The sequence below is a fragment of the Gopherus flavomarginatus genome, chromosome 7 (assembly GCF_025201925.1).
Source record: "Gopherus flavomarginatus isolate rGopFla2 chromosome 7, rGopFla2.mat.asm, whole genome shotgun sequence".
Classification (NCBI taxonomy): domain Eukaryota; kingdom Metazoa; phylum Chordata; order Testudines; family Testudinidae; genus Gopherus; species Gopherus flavomarginatus.
In genome coordinates, this window is record NC_066623.1 from 86,135,729 (window position 1) to 86,155,590 (window position 19,862).

The following is a 19,862-nucleotide window of genomic DNA, read 5'->3' on the forward strand; positions in this document are numbered from 1 at the left end:
ACCAATTCCCAACTAAATCATCCCAGTCAGGGCTTCGTCAAGCCTGACCTTAAAAACCTCTAAGGAAGGAGATTCCACCAGCTCCCTAGGTAACCCATTCCAGTGCTTCACCACTCTCTGAGTGAAAGTTTTTCCTACCTAAATCTCCCCTACTGCAATTTGAGACCATTACTCCTTGTTCTGTCATCAGGTACCACTGAGAACAGTCTAGATCCATCCTCTTTGGAACACCCTTTCTGGTAGCTGAAAGCAGCTATCAAATTCCCCCCTTATTCTTCTCTTCTGCAGACTAAACAATCCCAGTTCCCTCAGCCTCTCCTCATAAGTCATGTGCTCCAGCCCCCTAATCATTTTTGCTCCCCTCCGCTGGACTCTTTCCAATTTTTCCACATCCTTCTTGTAGTGTGGGGCCCAAAATTGAACACAGTACTCCAGATGAGGCCTCACCAATGTCGAATAGAGGGGAATGATCCCATCCCTCGATCTGCTGGCAATGCTCCTACTTATACAGCCCAAATTGCCGTTAGCCTTCTTGGCAACAAGGGCACAATGTTGACTCATATCCAGCTTCTCGTCCACTGTAACCACTAGGTCCTTTTCTGCAGAGAATTTTCCAAGAGGATTCACGATGTCTCGAGCTGGGTGATAAGCTGAGGTGAGACATGCCTGGGGCAGTCTGAGCCTCAGCCTGGCATGCCTCACCAAATAGGCCCATGTCACCATGTGTCCAAGGAGACTGAGGCATGTCCTTGTGGTTGTGATGGGGTATTGCCTGAGAATCTGAACGATGCCTGTCAGTGTTTGAAATCTGGACTCCGGTAGTATTGCTCCTCCCTGAACTGAGTCCAGCACCACCCCAATGAATTTTATTCATTGGGTCGGTGACCGCATCGACTTGTCCATACTGAGGAGTCCTAGTCTCTGGAAGGTCTCTCTGATTAACTGGACTTGGGACTCCATCTGCTCCCTGGAGCACCCCCGAAGCAGCCAGTTGTCGAGGTAGGGATAAAACTTTCTCTTGCAGAGAAAGGCTGCAACTACGAACATGCACTTGGTGAACATCCAGGGGGACCTTCGTTGCACCGTGAACTGATCGTGTTTGTCGATGACAACAAACCTCAGGAAATGTCTGTGGGCCAGCCAAATGGCTATATGAAAGTGTTTCCTCAGCTGTAGGCCCCTTGCAGCATATACTTACCTGTCAAAGAGGTCTGTACATTTGGCCTCCTTAGCCTTGGGTGCAGCACCTGTTGCCCTTGGCGCACTTCATTCACTGCTGAGACCACGAGGGAGCAAGGGTGTGGGTGGGAGAATAAAAAATTCATATCCCTGGGAGAGGACAAACTACTTCCCTTCCACTCCCCTGGCAGTGGGTGGAATGGAGTCTGCCAGAGGGTCTTGTTATTATTTTATTATTATGATAGGTAATGTCACTCTGGAAGGACCCCTCTGGGGTGAGAATTTCCACCATTGTGCCCTCTGATTCGATTAATTCCCCCATCTCTAGGACCATGTTACGAGCAATGTGACAGAGCAAGTCTTGATGTGCCCTGTGGTCAATGGGTGCAGGAACTGAAGCAGACGCTCCTGCCACTGCTTCATCAGGTGAGGATGATGAGGAAGCATGTATAGGGTCCTCATGGCCCTCTAGCTGCCCGGCTTGTTCCTGGGTTGTGTTAGACTTCTCCATTGGTCTGACCCGGTCGGATGTGTCCTGGGCTATGGGTGGTTCTCGAGCTAGCTCCGCTGACTCCCCTGTAGTATGAGAGGTGGTCTGGAGAGGGTCGCTTCCATAACTCGAGGGGTAGGTCTATCCGCCAGTGACCAGGAAGGGTGACCTCCCGAGGCCACTGACCTAGAAGCCCTTGAAGGGGTACCCTGGGGCTGGTGGTAAGCTCAGGGGGTCAAGAAGGGCATGTGTGTGTGTGTGTGCATAGGCCACTGTGGCTGCCAGGCCACTTATATGTCTCTTTGGTGCTTACTGGACCTATGTCTACTGCACCTTGAGTAATAAGAGTTGGCCTCCGAGTCTGAAGATCCTGAGGGCTATGACCACTGCGGTGTCGACGACCCCTGCACCAGCGGTTGGTGCCGTGAAGACGTGGTCAGGGAACGGTGCTGCGACTATTGCATCAAAAGTTGTTGCCAGCTATCCTGCGACCGAGACTGGTGCCACGTGTCCGGTGCCAGGGAACGGCCGCTGTGCTCCAGGGCCATGTGTCGGTGCTGGCCCTGTGATGATGTTCGAGATCAGTGCTGACTCCTCTGTGATAGAGATATAGATGGTCGTGCTCTCAGTGCCATGCGATCTTGTACCGAGGACGATGCCGGGGAGTGTTGTGGCGATGGGGACCTGGAATGGTGTTGGGAACGGTGCCAGGCCAGTGATGAGGAGGAGAGCCTCATCATTGTGGGCTTGCCTCTAGATGGTACCCATCTAGGAGGAGCTGGAGGCTTCTCTCTAACAGCCAGTGGCTGAGGCGCAGTTATTTCAACGAGCTCCTTACCAGAGTGGAGGGGGGCTCTAACACCTCTGCCAGGCACTCCTCACCGGATAGTTACTAAGTGCCGGGCTTAATGGTGCAGTCTGGGGCACTGGAGTCGATGGCACAATCCTCTGGAGCAGCAAAGCCTCCCCTAATGGTGTTGCAGTTCTCTGAGGAGAGCGCCCTCTGTCCTCCTCCTTATAGTGCTTGTAGGGCACCGGAGATGGGGAACAGTGCCAGGGCACTGCTCCTTGCTGTAGTGCCGGGGATCTTCGGTGCCGTGGGTCTCCTGTGTCAGAGTCCTTCCTTGGCACCGATTCATGCATTGATGGAGTGCAGCTTCCATCAGTAACTGTTTTAAATGGAAGTCACACTCCTTTCTAGTTGTAGGCTTGAAAGCCTTACAAATCTTGCAGCACTCAGACTGATGCGCCCCTCCTAGACACCTCAGGCACAAGTTGTGGGGATCACTATTAGGCATAGGCTTTTGGCATATGCTGCAAGACAAACCCTTGGACTTGAGGCATGCCCCGAAGCCCAAGGCAGGGGGAGGGGAGAGGAACGATCCCACGCACCAATTTCTATGCTAACTACAAACAACAGTACACTAACTACTAAAACAAGAAACTGGGCAGAACTAGGTACTAGACTAAGGGAACACTTGCAAGCAAGCGAAATGCAGTTCCAATGTCACCATGGATGGTAACATGGAAATGAAGGGGGGGGTCGGGTGGGCCATATACTGAGCGCCAGGAAGGCACCACTCCAGGGGGCTCCCTAGCTGACCCGATGGGAACCGCTAAGGGAAAAAGTTTCTGATGACCGTGCATGTAGTGCATGCACACCTGATTGGAACTGACATGAACAAGCACTCGAAGAACGTAAAATACTATGGCTCCACATCAGAGTACACACAAAAGTAAGTTACTACGTCCAACTTCACTTTGAAGGAAAAAAACTAGATACATGACATCATTCTACACACATGGATACCTGCAGTGAAGCATAGTGTTTAGTATTAAAACATTAGTATCAAAAACATTCTATCCATACAGTAGTCAGAAATGCAAGTATTTATGATTTCTCCAAGCCAGGGATAGGATACATATTTAGAGTACAGTACTGTTTTTATTCTGTGGAAGTATAATATTATACTTTGAAGACCACTTTTTACAATATTTCTTGTGTTCTGTGCAATTAAAAACATTACTGTTTTGATAAGTTCATCAAACCTATAAAATGAAAATAAATTGGGGAAAAGATTTTAAAAAAAAAGAAGACTTGTATTTGTTTAATTTTAACTGACCATAGACCAAGTAAGATTTAGGACTCTACCACTCTTGTAACTGTTGTTAGGAATCCAACCCAAGATGCAGACACTTACAAGCAGATTGCTTGAAATTGCAGCAGTTTGGTAAAATCATCCATTTAAAAATAAAGCTCTGCCCATACTTCAGTAAAATATATTTGTGCATTTTCACTAGTGTAGAATTTTACAGTGTTCAGAATTCAGCACTGATAATAATGTGGCACCTCACTGAAATGATGCTTTTCTGAAAGATAAATGTTTTAAACCTGAGTCACCAAACAACTTAAGAATCTGCCCAGCTCAGAATGAGGAGGTTAATATCTTAAAAGTTGCCAGAGAGCAAGATTTATGCTTGAAATGACAGCGGAAAAAGATGATTTTCTTTTTTCCTCTTTCATGAGTGCTATTTATACACTCTACATATTTTTACAGCATCTATCAACATATCTAAGCATTGATCTGTCCTGGGCACATTTCTCAACCTGTGCAGACATCTGCCAAATACGAGTTGGAATTTATCAGCAGATAAGATTTCTCCTGCACCACAGATCACTTTTTAGTTACAGCTAAACACAGCTAAATAATTTCCTAAATAAAACAAAATGAAGACATCCACCTCCCATTCTCTCCTCCACCTACATCTTGACAGCTATAGCAACAGAAGTTCTAACATAGAAACTTTTGTACGTAAGAGACTGTGTTCTCATAGCCAAGGTATTCATTTTACTCTGGGATGTTCAACAGAAAGATAATAGTTCTTCCCTGTTCACGCAGCAAAATAAGAATGCCACTCAAATTACTGTACACACTAAGTCCTCTATACTAGCTGAATCTCTATTATAATTCCCTTAAACCATGATGGGATATCAGTAAGAGGAACTGCCATGCAAAACACTTTTTTATTTTGGAAAATGGAAAATGATGAACTCCATCTGCATACGCATAATGGCGGTGGTGATGGTTGTAAGGTACATAGAGACTAATTAAGGATATAATCAGCTTCCATTATAATGGCTATTTTTGTTCCCCAATAAGTTTAGTTTGGAATTAGATTACATTTGTTTACCAAAACAATTGCACTATTTTATCAAATACTTCATATTGTTGTTCCTTGATAATAATGTTTTGTAAGTTGTTTAATAAGAAAAGCATACAACATAGTCAGTTTATAATTACATTAGACATACATGTGGACCTATATTTGAGGCTGGTCAATATGTATGTAATTATAGGTGTCTTTTAGAAGGGTTTGTGCTTTCTGTGAGTTTACTGATAAAAGAGCAGTATTTATTTTGGGTCAGAGTTAAGGCTGTACTGTAATGAATATGCATTTGGAACTTGGTAAGAATTATTATTACTAAAAAGCCTGTGCTGTCACATGGGGGTAATTTGTAAGGTCATGTATGTAAGGAAAGCCAAATATGGCTGACAACTTAAGTTAGGTGGTAACAGACTGCGAAATCCAGTGATAACTAAACCTGGTGATACTCTGAACTTGCTTGTAGATATTTCTATTGTTTTTGACTCAGATATTCTAGGCTTCAGAGTGACAAGCTTAGAAGCTTATTACACAGATGCAGGCTGGGTAAAGTTATATCATTCTTAACTAGTTGCTTATTTACTTAAAAATTCTTAAGTAACGTGATTGATAAGAGAAAAACTTAACCTTTAGCAATCTTAACTGGTTTTCTAAACGTAAGTTTTTGGTTTTGGATTGTATCAAGAAAAATCATATCAAATAAGCAGCTAAACTGTCTTGCTGAAAGAAACATGCAGAAGATGCTATAGTACTGTTAATACTTAAATTAGTGGCTCTCTGGAAGTTATCTAAAGTCATATGTACAACGACACAATTCAGATGGGATTCAGAGATATATTGTAAATGATTATGGTGACGAATACTCCGGTTGCGTTAGTCAGTTGTTGATCTTTCTGAATTTTATATCTGATGCAAGTAAAATTGTCATCCTCTTGTTAAGCAAAGCTTCCTCAAAACGCTTTGAAAAGGTTGCATGGGCAGCATTACAATCTGAATTATTACAAAGAGTGAAAAAAATTAAAGCTTGGTGACAAAATTTTATCTGGGTAGAATAGGGTGCTTGTGGGACAACTCAAATGCGTATGGCAAAACCAGTAACATCTAAAATCAAAATACATTTATGTTAGCTAAAGTGACATGATAAAGATTGAAAACAAGAGCCTTAAGTACAAGAACAGAGAATTATTAAGTAACACATTAGAAAGGTTTAAATTTAAACTAATGATAATAGCTCTAATCTCTGAAAGAAGTTACTTAAAGTGCATTCTATTCTGAAAAGATATTCCACAGAAGTGCCATTGTGGGTTTTTGGCTCATTGGTTCTTAATAAATTACACCTAAAATGATGTTTTTATTTTTTGTTCTTTAATTAACTTCCAGTCCAGTAAACTTATCCTGGACTTGGAATCACAGTTAGGCCTGGTCTATATTATGAGTTTAGTTCAAATTTAGCAGCATTAAATCGAATTAACCCTGCACCCGTCACACAATGAAGCCCTTTACTTGACACACAGGGCTCTTAAAATCGATTTCTGTACTCCTCCTCGATGAGGGGAGTAGTGCCAAAATCAACAGTGCCATTTCGAATTAGGGTTAGTGTGGCCGCAATTCCACGGTATTGGCCTCCAGGAGCTATCCCACAGTGCACCATTGTGACCGCTCTGGACAGCAATCTGAACTCGGATGCACTGGCCAGGTAGACAGGAAAAGCCCTGCGAACTTCTGAATTTCATTTCCTGTTTGTCCAGTGTGGGAGAGCACAGGTGACCACGCAGAGCTCATCAGCACAGGTAACCATGCAGTCCGAGAATCAAAAAAGAGCACCAGCATGGACTGTACAGGAGGTACTGGATCTGATTGCTATATAAGGGAGAGGATTCCGTGCTAGCAGACCTACATTTCAAAAGACGAAATGCCAAAACATTTGAAAAAAATCTCCAAGGGCATGATGGAGAGAGCCCACATAAGGGACTCACTGCAGTGCCACGTGAAAGTTAAGGAGCTCAGACAAGCCTACCAGAAAGCCAAAGCAGTAAACGGAAGGTCCGGAGCAGAGCCGCAGAGCTGCATGCAATTCTAGGAGGGTCTGCCACCACTACCCCACCCCTGACTGTGGATTCCAAGAAGGGGGTCATTTCAGCCATAGCTGAGGATTCTGCGGATGGGGAAGAGGAGGAGGAGGAGGAGGAGGGGGATGACGAGCTTGTGGAGAGCACACAGCACTCCATTCTCTCCAACAGCCAGGAGCTTTTTCTCAGCCTGACTGAAGTACCGTCCCAACCCTCCTAAGGCATGGAAGGGACCTCTGGTGAGTGTACCTTTGTAAAATATAAAACATGGTTTAAAAGCAAGCTTTTTTAATGATTAATTTGCCGTGAGGACTTGGGATGCATTCACGGCCAGTACAGCTACTGGAAAGTCTGTTAACGTGTCTGGGGATGGAGCGGAAATCCTCCAGGGACATCTACATGAAGCTCTCCTGGAGGTACTCCAAAAACCTTTCCAGAAGGTTTCTGGGCAGTGCAGCCTTATTCCGTCCTCCATGGTAGGACACTTGACCATGCCATGCTAGTAGCAAGTAATCTGGTCCCTGTGTTTGCTGGCATTCAAGGAACATCTGTTCTTTATCTCGCTGTGTTATCCTCAGGAGAGTGATATCGTTCATGGTAACCTGGTTGAAATACAGGAATTCAATTAAAGGGACAGAGGTGGCCGTTCCTACTGGGCTGTTTGCCCGTGGCTGAAAAGAAATCCTTCTGGGCAGTTAGCCAAGCTTGGGGCGGGGGGTTGTGTTGGCACTGAGCTTTTCACCTTTGGCTAGCAGGGATCTTCCCTGATACCAGCCACGTGGTGGGGGAAGGGGTAAGATGATCATTCCAGAGAATTGGATGCAGGGGGGGTTAGCTTCGTTCCTGCAGGGATCTTCCCTGATCCCAGCTACACAGTGGGGGGAGGGATAAAGCGATCATCCCAGAGAATTGGATTGCCGGGGGTGGGGGTGTTAGTTTGGTTTCTGCTGCTGCACGTTAACAGGAAAACCACGGCACTCAACGGGCTTTGCTTGGTATGTGAGAAAGGAGGGTGCTGCTTTTATGAAGGCTGTAGAAGCTGAAAGACAATGGCTTACCATGGCCGCATGCAAGCTGAATTCTGTTGCCTGGACCTGCGTCTGTGATCTCTAACACCAAGGCAGCAGGCACTCAATATTAAGATGCAAAATGCAACCTTGTACTGAAATCACATGTGCTATGTAATGTGAATAATGTTGCTCGCCGTGAAAGAGTATAAGCATTGTCCTGTAAAACATATCTTTTTAAATACTTCTCTCCCCTTTTTTCCCTCCCTCCCACAGCTGCAAATTTTTCAAGCCTCCCTCTTCCGTCCCGAAGGCTATCTCAGATAAGGCAGCGGAAAAAAAGGCCGCGAGATGAAATGTTCTCTGAAATTACGGAATCGACCTGCAATGAAAGAGCTCATCTGAATGAGTAGAAGGACGCGGTATCAAAGTACAGGAAAAATGCCAGTGAATGTGAGGACAGGAGGGACCAATGTGAGGAGAGGAGAGATGCCTGAGATGAGAAGTGGTGGCAGGAAGATCAGAAGAGGCATGATGCAACGCTGGGGCTGCTGCGTGATCAAACTGACATGCTCCGGCGTCTGGTGGAGCTTCAGAAATGGCAGCAGGATCACAGAGTGCCGCTGCAGCCTCTGTATAAACGCCTTCTCACCTCCCCAAGTTCCATAGTCTCCTCATCCAGACGTGTAAGAACACGGGGGGAGGGGGAGGACTCTCCCCCTCCAACTAATATATGCATACTCTTTGCTTATCTGAGTTCAATTGAATCAGTCATCCAAAAGAAAAGCCAAACATCCATGTATGAGAAGTTTTATAAAGTGAACATTTTTCTAGTGATCTTGAATAATGTTTTAAAAGTGAAAGTCTTCATGATGTTATGTAAGACTATAAGACTGGCCACAGAAGGTCAGACCAAAAGGTCCATCTAGCTTAGTACCCTGTCTTCTAACAGCGGCCAATGTTAGGTGCTTCAGAGGGAATGAACAGAACAGGCAATCATCAACTGATTCATCCTGCCGTCCACTCTCAGCTTTTGGCAGACAAATCTATCCAGTCAATATTAATTTTTTTTTTTACTGCAAACGCAAGAAAAATAAAAAAAACCAGCCAATTTAATGCCTTAACTGATATGATTTTTTTTAAAGCAACCTTAAGATATCAAAGTATTCCTTTCATACCCAGGGTCTGATAGAAGACAAAACGGTATACTGTAAGTGGAACAGTTTTATTATACAATACTAGTTTTAATTCTGTCAGATACCTGTCCAGTGAAATAACAATAGTTCAATATTTAATTTGCCAAATGACTTTTTTTCAAACCATTTCCAATCATTGTTTGGGATTGAAAATAAAGAAAACCCTGGATCTAATGTCTTCCTATATCACTTCAGGACAGATCATAGCAGAGAATGCACAGAGGTGGACTTAGAGCCCACAATGTGTATAAGGTGATGAGTTAGAACTTTTTAACCATCAGTGGAGTAAAAGCGGCTATACACAAAGGAACATAGTAGGTTAGAAAGTCAAGACCTATACTCCTCCTCCTTTATTTTTTTTAAAAACCTGATATGTATCATACCATCACAATAGCGAATCTACAAAGGACACACTTTAAATCTTTATTTTCAGTTACTGTTCTGCTTGAAGTTTTCATGCTTATTCTTTAACCTAGAAAAGATTTTCCCTAAGGAAAGCTTACAGGAAATTCATTAGGCATATTTTGAGTTGGTTAAATGTTAAAAATGCTTTTCAACAGTAAAAGCACCAGAACAGTTTGTTGTACTCAGAAACACAAGCAATCTTCAAGTTATCTTCAGACTTAGCACATATGTTGTTACAATCAAGGCTTTGCAACATTTGTAGGTAACAAACTTGAAATAAAGTTCAGAATGTTCGAAAGCTTACACTTAAAAACACAAATGTCTTTATTTGCAGAACCCTCTCTCTACTCACATGGTAGAGTCTGGTGAGTGGAGGTGGGATGCAGGGGCAGCAGATGGAGCCAAAGCCTTAGTAACAGAGGCAGAGCTACTTCTAACTAAGGAAGCAAGGAGGAGCAGCAGCTTCCAGATTAGTGGTCTTGAACAAAAAGAAGAAAAAAAAAAAAAAAAGCTAATTTTAAAAAGTAAAAACTTACTTACTATGTCATTGTTTCTTTGCATTTGGCTCAGCTTGCATAATGAAAATAATCTATTTAGTTTGACTTTTTTTTAGTCAGTTTCACTTTCATTTTCCAAGGTATTAGCATAACGGTGCAATATTTAGATTGCAAACATTGCAGAAAAAGTTTTTTGTTTAAAAATCCTGTGTTTCCACTGAAATTGAAAAAAAAATGGAAAAATTTCAGTTCTTAAGTTTTGTAAAAAGCTTACTTTTTACAAAACTTACATTTTGGGTCAAAATCAACCTCTTTAAAAACTGTGCATTCAGCAAATATATTGCATTACTTTGTTTACTTAGTACTATCCAAAGTGAGGCATTCCAACAGTATATATATTACAGTAGATATATAAATGCATCCTGGGATAAATAAATTATGGAATTAACAGGAAGCTGTAACAATGCTTGAGTAAGTGAGATTTTGCTGTTTGAATATGTAAGTTAGTTCCATCCCGGTCAGCTCTAAAGAAGGGTACGAAAGCACAGAACAATGTATCTCTTGAACACCACACTTTTCAAATAGTGCACTTTGCATATGTTAGCCCTATCACAATATTAAGCATTCAAAATCAACAGCATGACAGAAAGTTATTTTAGCATGATAGCTTTTGAGTGCAGGTTCAGTTCAGCTTCTTACAGGAATGGATTTCTGGATGCCTCTGATAGAATAGTCTTTTCATTTGATGCTTACAGCCTTGAATATTTACAACAATGACATTTAGGCTGAGCTTTTTCAGACTTTTTAGCCCTAAATTAATTTGTTTGCCAAGTTTCAAGAAAATTCTTTCAGTTTTTCCTCAGAATTCAAACAATCAGTTGTTGACAAGAAGTCAGAATCTTGGATTTACACTTCTTCAAAGGTCTAACAGCATATGACATTGTACACCTTGGTTCAAAACCAACACGAAGTGGAGCATGCGACCTACCAAAATCACCAGCATCACCACTGTTGATCCAAGAACAGCTCTGATTTTCAAACTTCACACAAATTCAATGGTGTAATTTCAACCTTAAACACAATAATATTTTGGAAAATTTTTTTTTAAAAGAAATATGACTTTTGCCAAACCATATATTAAAGCTGTTTTCAGATCAACTTTAGTACAAATAAAATATGAAAGCAGAATCTAAAGCTTCGGTTACCTTTTTATCCCCCTGTTTTCGCCTTCGTAGCCCTGGTCTGTAATCATCACCAAACCGCAAAAAGTAATAATAAGAAACTAGTCGTTCTATAGGATCTCTTATGACATTAATGTAAATTGGTTTCTTTTTAACACCAAATCTGAAATAGAAAATAAATAAATAAAAATGTCAAACCAATGTTTTTCCTGCAGCATCTCAAAAACGTCATTACTGACATTAGGTAAAAGTGAAAGTGTATACATATTATAGACAGGAAATTTTAATCTGTAGTGCCAGGAATCAGTATTTCACAATAGGGCTATATATTATTGTTTGAAAGAACAGAAGAACGCTGTCTGAAAAAGGACAGATGAAAAAAGTATTGAAAATAGAGATATTCTCTACCGCGTGATGGAGGGTTCCAGAAATGTTAACACAATAGATTCTTGTTTATAGGAACAAGACACAAACAAAAAATCAAGCCACACATCAGGTAAGTCAATTCTGCATGTGTTTGTATGATTTTTTGTTTTTAATATAATCCAACTCTAGTCTTTCAGCTAAAACAATATTTAAATGTCAATAATTACATCCTACCTGCTTCCATACCAGGTGCAGAAAGTTTTAATATAAGTAACCTGAACTTAGAAATTCCTTCCCTCAGTCTAGCAATCAAATATTCACACCACAGAATCCCTCAGAAGGTTCAGTCTTCCTTTTCTGCTTCCTGCTGTTGTTGCCGTTTTAACTGTGCTATGCACTGGTAAAATAAGTGGTATTCCTGGCATGATGCCAAGGAGAGAGAGATGGAAACTACAAGGAAAGGAAGGTGCTCAGGGACTGTCATTTGGCTATGATTATAAAATGTGGGTACCCTTGATACTAGCAGACACCATCACTTCATTTTCTATTACAGGTTTCAGAGTGGTAGTTGTGTTAGTCTATATCAGCAAAAGAACAAGAAGTACTTGTGACAACTTAGAGACTAACAAATTCATTTGGACATAAGCTTTCGTGGGCTAAAACCCACTTCATCAGACGTATGGAGTGGAAAATACAGTAGGAAGATATACATATAAAGAGAACATGAAAAGATGGGGGTTGCTTTACCAACTCTAACTATACAAATCAATTACAGTGGGCTATTATCAGCAGGAGGAAAAATCACTTTTATAGTGGTAATCAAGATAGCCCATTTCAAACAGTTCACAAGAAGGTGCGAGTAACAGTAGGGGAAAAATTAGCACAGGGAAATAGTTTTTACTTTGTGTAATGACCCATCCACTCCCAGTCTTCATTCAGGACTAATTTGATGGTGTCCAATTTGCAAATTAATTCCAGTTCTGCAGTTTCTCGTTGGAGTCTATTTTTGAATTTTTTTGTCGAAGAATTGCCACTTTTTGGTCTGCAATTGAGCATCCAGGGAGGTTGAAGTGTTCTCTGACTGTTTTTGAATGTTATAATTCTTGATGTCTGATTAGTGTCCATTTATTCTTTTGTGTAGAGAGAGTCTGGTTTCGCCAATATACATGGCAGAGGTGCACTGCTGGCACATGATGGCATATATCACATTGGTAGATGTGTAGGTGAAGGAGCCCCTGATGGTGTGGCTGATGTGATTAAGTCCTATGACGGTGTCCCTTGAATAGATATGTGGACAGAGTAGGCAATGGGGTTGGTTGCAAGGATAGGTTCCTGGGTTAGTGTTTTTGTTTTTTTTCCCCTCCTGCTGATTAATAGCCGACTGTAATTGATTTGTCAGTGACTTCTCAAGATTTTTTAGGTAGCACAGGGGCCTTAAGAATGTTATTTTGGGGCCAGACTAATGACACAGACCTGGACAGAGGCCTGAAAACCTGGTCTTATAATGACCATTCTGACTGACTAATGAAAAGTTCCTTGGAGTTGGATTGTGTTATGACATATTTGTACACTTGACAATTACAAGAATACAGAATATACTCACAGTTTCTTTAAAAGTATAGGTCAAAAGCAAAGAGCAACCACAGCACTCAATATATGATTTTAATAATGAAAACCACAAATAAAAGAACGAAAGCTGTTGTGGGAAAAAATTAGTCATTTAGGTAAAAAGGCAACAACAGCAAACACAAGGATAATACAGTCCTGAAAGGAAATATGAACATGAATAAAATTTGTGAAATTGCTTAGATGCCTTTCTACAGATACAATAATTATTTTAATCTGGAAAGGTCCAGTACCTAGAAGATATTTTCAGCTTTATGCCTTGAGTAATGTAAAGAATAATATTCACCTAGCTGTTCACAAGGCTGTTATTTCATTAAGGGTTCAATTTAAAAAGTCTATTAATATAGTATTTTAATGTTTTTAAAAGGGTGGGAGAGGAGGTTGAGGCAATGTGAAGCACAGGGTTTCTTCATTTTATTTCTTTTCTTTTCTTTTTTTTTTTTTAATTAAGGTTTCTCTGTTTCTTTTAGCAATTTTGCAATTTCAGCTGCTGCCCACTGGTAATTTCCAGCTGATATAGTGGCTTTTTGGACTTTCTATTAGAGATAAGCTAAATTGGGAGTTTATGATGCTCCTGCTCCCCCATTTTACTCTTACTTTTTTTTAAATTAAAAATTATAATTAAAAATTACTTCTAGAGAGAGAGGTTTAAAATCTACAAACCAAAAGATCTTTACCCTCTGAGGTCTTAGTTAATCATCTGAGTGGAAAGGAGGAGGAACACAAGTGATGCGGAATATGGGCATGATCTTGCACCACTGAAGCCAATAAGAGTTTTATTATTGACTTCAGCGGGAGCACGATTAAGCTCTACAAAGGGGAACATCATTCAGTGTATTTTCTATGTATATTTTTCAAGACAGTATAGGACAAAAGTGACTGCTTTAATGTATTGGTATGTCATTAACTGTGGCATGTTAAAAACTAAATTTAAAAAAGTTTAAAATGTATGGTGAACCACAAACTTCAAAGCAACCAAACTGAATACCAGTTATGTGGTGTTACTTATTAGATGTGGTGTGTTTGGGAACCGACTGGGTCTAAACTTTTCAACCTGTGAAGCATATCACTAGGATGACACACTCAGTATTCAGAAAAGCGAGCTGAAATTCTCAGGCAAACGCACTCCTCTTGCTCAACCAAGGAATAATATTGCTAACTTGTGGACTCAGGTCCTAAACAATGAGTTAATTCTTTTTTTATCATGCAATAAACAGGTCAAAGTTGTATTAAAAATCTAAAGGGAATATTGCCATTTTGAAGGACACTCAATGTTTGAAATTTTTTAAAAACGGCTGTCAGATTCTGATCACTAGAGGGCAGTAATATTTAAGATGGATCAACATAATCTACTTGAACTACTGGACTCCACAACTGAAAGCTGGTAAAACTATCACGTTTCGGAAGGAAATATTTTATCTACTGTGTAGTTTTAAGAATATAAATAGTATCAACCACTGTAGATGAAACAAATCATTGGGTAACTTACTTTGCAAAATCCAAGTAAGATATATGTCCATGATAAAATCCTGGTTTCATTTCCTTCCAGGAAGTTACATTCTTCACAAATCGCACCTACAAAAATAGAAAACAGTCAATATTCCAATACTATCTGGAATGGCTGATGCTTAGCCTACAATAAGTAAAACCGAACAATGCATTATGATAAAAATCTATCACTATGAATATTACCAAAAGACAAATGACTAACTGAAAAAGATACTTTATTTAGAAGCACATGGCAACTGACTCATCTTACAGAGCCACACTTTAAAGCTAAAAAAAATTAGCAGCAGAAAGCAGCAATCAGAAAGCAAAAAAAGCAAAGTCAGAAATATGATCAATACAAACAACATTTTAATTAGTATGTTTTGTTAGCCTGAAACATAGTTTGAAGGCACTCCCTCAGCAGTGAGCAATAGGGACCAAATCCATCAATCTGTATTCAGATTCCAACAGATTTCTTTGCAGAAACATAAATTTTTTTTTTGTCTGCCCACTTGCATGTCGGGGCCACCGAAGCTGGGATTTGCCACAATATCTTAGCTGGGTCTAGGATGGCCTAGTTAATTTGGAGGGTGATTTTGGAGGTAGATGAGGCATGGAAGATATCGATAAGCTAGTGGTGCGTATCTTTAACCTCCTCCAATGGTATGTGGAGGGTGTCCGCCACTCTCTTCACCAGCTCGAGACATGTGGAAGTCATCCGCCATGGACGGTGGCAACAGCATGACTGCTTCATCCAGTGAGGAAGAGGATATGGCCGTGAGTGAGACCTCCTCCTCTGTGTCCACCTCTTGCTCCTCCACTTCCAAGGCATGCTATGATGTAGCCAAGAGGCATGCCTGGGAAGCTGTTGGGCAATGCTCGGTGCCCTTGAGATGGGCTGGTGGTGCACCACCCAAGTGTCCTAGTATGGCCCCTGCAGGGGCATATGGCTTGGCAGATGTGCCCACGGGTGACCATACCAAGGTGGTGGCAGTGCCATCCGGTGGTAGTCACAGACCCTGTTGATATCAGGTCCTATATAAAGTTTGGGAGGAAGAAAGAGAAACCCCATCTGGCTCACTGTCCAATCCCTCACTTGACATCAGAGAGGCATGGTATGATTGTGTGGAAATCCCTTTGGTTGGTCATGCTCAGCGCTGCGATCTCGATAGCCAGGGGCAGAGAGTCAGGAGCTTCCGACATAGCCAGGTCGCTGGCCTGATGAAATTTTGCCAGTACTGAGCATCCCAGCGTCAGTAGTGGTGCCGGGCAACATGAGGACCTCACCCATACCAATCTTTCCAATGGTAGATGGGCCACTGCCACTGGTGGTACCAATGACAACTTGCATACTGAGAATGTCTTAGAGTATTTGACCTTGTCTCTCTCTACCGAAGATTCGATGCCCATGCCCAAAGGATCTGTGGGCTTGTCAACAGTAGTGGACACCAACAAACAGAGATGGTGATCACTTTTGGCTATCCCTCAGGCTCACTGAGGGGACTTGAGTTTTTGACTTATGAGAGGAGTCCCAAGACCGTTTGACCCACTATCCTTCAAAGTTTAAGGTTGAGGGGAAGACTCACACCCGCTGGAGGAATAGGGTCAGAGAGCTGCCTCCATGCAGATGATTTTCTGGTGGAGTTTTCTGACTTTGCGGGAATCTCAGTCGGAGCTGCTGGCAGAGGGAACACTTTTTTTGGACGTGGCCCTTGCCAAGGCAGCAAATGCACTGGGAGTGCACCAGGATTGACTTGCGGCAAGTGCGACATTTCTTCAAGCCTGGAGAGCCAGGAATACCCTTTCCATGGGGTCTCCTCCCACCCACAAGGGGTCAACACAAGAACAAAATCTATTCTTTTTTCTATTTTTTTTTTTAAGTCAAGGCCAAATATAAGTCAAAAGAAGGCTAAAGGATTTCTAAAAGCTAAAGAAAAGGCTCCGTCTCTAACCACGGGCGTGTGAGAAGGAACTGAGGATGGCTAACCCACATGCACTGCTTAGCCTCATGCAACAGCACGAGGAAACACAGTGCATGTGCAGGCCCAGTGGATACTACTACCAAAGTTCTCTGATCAGCGGCACAGGGATGCAGACACACTTACAGTGGAGCATCCATAGGGGTACCACTCAAAGAACCAGCGTTAACTTACTCTTTGTTTCATACTGGTCCAGGCAAAACCCATGGCTAAGAAGGTAATATCAATCATATCATACAGTCGTCATGTATATCAGAGGCCTGCTTAGATGATTTAGCCAGGACTTTTCTTAGCTTATCTTTCAACAGACGGTGCTCAGTCCAGCACAAGCCAAGACAAGGTAAGTGAGCTGCTGTACAGCAATTGACACAACTGCGTTTGGCTTAAGATGTGGACCTGTACTACAAAGAACTTCTGAAGTTTTATGACAACCCATAGCCATGCTGGAGGTAAATGATTTTTACTCTCATTGGGTCACTGATGACTAGTTCTTACAATTCTCTGTGCCTCTCTCCTGTTGAATGTGGGTCGGCTTTTGTTTGCTTGTTTGTTTTATTTTAAAGGGCTTTGTAGCTACTGGGGCTCAAAAAAGAGTGAATGATTCAAGTTTGTGTCCAAACTAAGTAAGATCTTTGAGGTTATTTTGGAAAATACAAGTAAGTGTGAATGAGTTTCTAAAAAAGTGTTTTCCAGGTATTTTTGGAAAAATAACTCAAAGTTTATTTCAGAGCTCCTAATAGGTGTTAGCTCAACTGAGCTTCACTGAATTGAAAACTGGATCAAACGTACTCAGAGGAGCTAAGAAGTACTGCAAGGAAAACAGGAATGAATGAAGAAGTACAGTTTTCTAGGTAACTGGAAGCTTAAAATGATTCCAGTGACCTAAAAGGAGGGGCTAGAAGGTCCTATATCAACTCAGCAAAATAAGCCGGGGGAAATTTACATTAAAGAAAAGTGCATACAGCACAAAACTGGTGTCCTACAACATAATTTACTTCCAATCCACCAATTACCTCTCCTTGTCCCCTAAATCAATCCTTCTTCCTCTCTGCAGTACTGACCATATATCTAGCTTTTTCCTATGACTGTCTGTCCCAGGAACTTATTTTAAGACACCTGAAATGTTCCAACTTTTCATTATGATGTTGGCTTTGTTTATAACTTCTAAATATTTGTTCAAGACATATTGCTATACTGAGTAGAATTAGCTTTGCGTTTACCAGGAACAAACAGTCCAGTAGAATGAATGCAGTATGGGGTGAAGAGAAAATTCTAAAGAAACTACCAAAACTGTCTTTTTGCTCAAGGTGAATGATAATGACGACATTTGTTCAGTGCTTCATGATGAACTTATTCAGAGCACTAAGTTAGTGGAAAATATCCACTTTGAGAAATACAGTTACTTTAGTCTGAGGCCTCTTACTTCCCAGGCTGTATGCACCTCTTGTCAACAGCAGCAGCTGCTCCACTACTATGGTCCTCTTCTTCCAATAGGCAGGGCTAACCATTTTGCTATTGGATTCCTGCTTCTTCCCACTGCCTTGCTGTCATCACCTCTCTTTCTCTGGCTGTATTTTTCCTGCGGGTTATTTTATTATTCCATTTTCTGGAGATAATTTCCTCCCTCGCAGTGTCATCTAAGTTGCTTATTGGAGGAAGGGTGGAACAGATGATCGTATAGCAGCAGCCTTACTGGCTGGTTCTAAAGGGAATGGAGTCACAGCAACCAGCCCTTGACTGGCTGCCAAAAAATCCAAAATTTTGCAGGAGAAACAACAAGGGGTGGACAGAAAACTTGTGATTCCCCAGTTCTGAGAAGGACTTGAGGAAATCATGACAACTGACCACTCTGCATTTAGGAACACAGACTGCTACACTGAAGCAGAACAGTGATCCATCAAGTTTGGTACTGTGTCCAGGATCAAGAAGTAGAAATCCTACGTAGGAAGGAATCGCTTAACCTGTCACCAAGATAAGTTTCATCACCCCAAAAAGTTAGGGCTTGTCTACACAACCTAATAATTTGGGCTACAGGGGCGTGAACTGCAATGCACACCGAAGTACTACATCTCCCTGATGGGGATGCTGCTAGTGTGAACTAAAAGGTATCTAGTTTACATTAACATAGACTTGTTTGAAGAGGACTACATTAATGTGAACTAGGTACCTTTTAGTTTGTGCTAGTAACAGCCACACAGTAGAGTTAAGCCCATAGAGGTTGCCCTGAAGCTTGAAGGTGCTACATCCTTCCCAGAGTTTTTATTTTAAAAAAATATTGACTTATCAAATATTTACTATATAGTTGGCAGAAGCCTAGGTACAAAAATCACTTCAGTTTCTTTAAGTCAGTGATTCATATTGTCCATTGAAACACTGCTTTCTGAATTTAAATTATCCAAATCCTGAAATAAAACCAAATATGTTTCAATCGTAGGTTCTCTCTCAGAGACAGACACACACAGTTCAATTACTTGTTAAGAAAACAGCTCACTATCCCCACCAATGATTATTCTTGTTTTATTTTACTTATAACTAAGGGCTACTGAGGTGAAACAACAATGCAGAATCTTGATCCTGACTTGACAACATGCCACAAGCAGCTATAGCATTACCAGTAATGCTATATTTAGTTGATCCATGTTCACTTATATTACAGAAAAAATAGGCTAACAGAGATTTGGGATCTGATTTTCAAAGTCAGGAATGTGCATTTGTGAAACTAATTCAGGTACATGATTTCATATGCAAATTGGACAACTGGATACTTTAACAGGTCTAATTGGTCACTTGCATATGCAATTACATTTGTGAATTTACTCACAGAACTGCATTGGCAAATTAGATACATAACAGTGCACAACTAATTTTGCAAGTAATGTTTTTCTGTTAAGCTAAACACTGCAAGCAGAGCAACATTATGTAGTATGGGATTTTTAAAGAATAGGGTTTAAAGAAGAACTTAGAAATATTCAGGGACAGAGAAGTGAACTGAAAACTTGCTGAACATTATATAATACCAAACACTTCCTAATACAATTTTCCTTGAGATGTTCATTGCATTATATTATTTCCTCTCCAGTAATTTATAACTCACCTAGCTAAATGAGCTTTTTATTCTTCTCATTTAAAATATATTTTTGGAGAGTTAACTTTGATACACGTTAAAGTGGTGAAATGGAAGCACTATGCACAGCCAAGCATAACGTGAATAAAC

At 41.2% G+C, this 19,862-nt stretch overlaps 1 protein-coding gene across 1 annotated transcript in view; it reads right to left on the reverse strand.

Moving 5' to 3' along the window:
• HS2ST1 (heparan sulfate 2-O-sulfotransferase 1) overlaps positions 1 to 19,862 on the reverse strand; it is a 150,019-nt gene that overhangs the window by 12,855 nt on the left and 117,302 nt on the right. Inside the window, exons 3-4 of the mRNA XM_050962214.1 lie at positions 14,671 to 14,756; positions 11,214 to 11,352 (exon numbers count right to left, since the gene is read on the reverse strand). Of these exons, the coding sequence (XP_050818171.1) occupies positions 11,214 to 11,352; positions 14,671 to 14,756 (225 nt within the window). The remainder of the gene's footprint in view (positions 1 to 11,213; positions 11,353 to 14,670; positions 14,757 to 19,862) is intronic.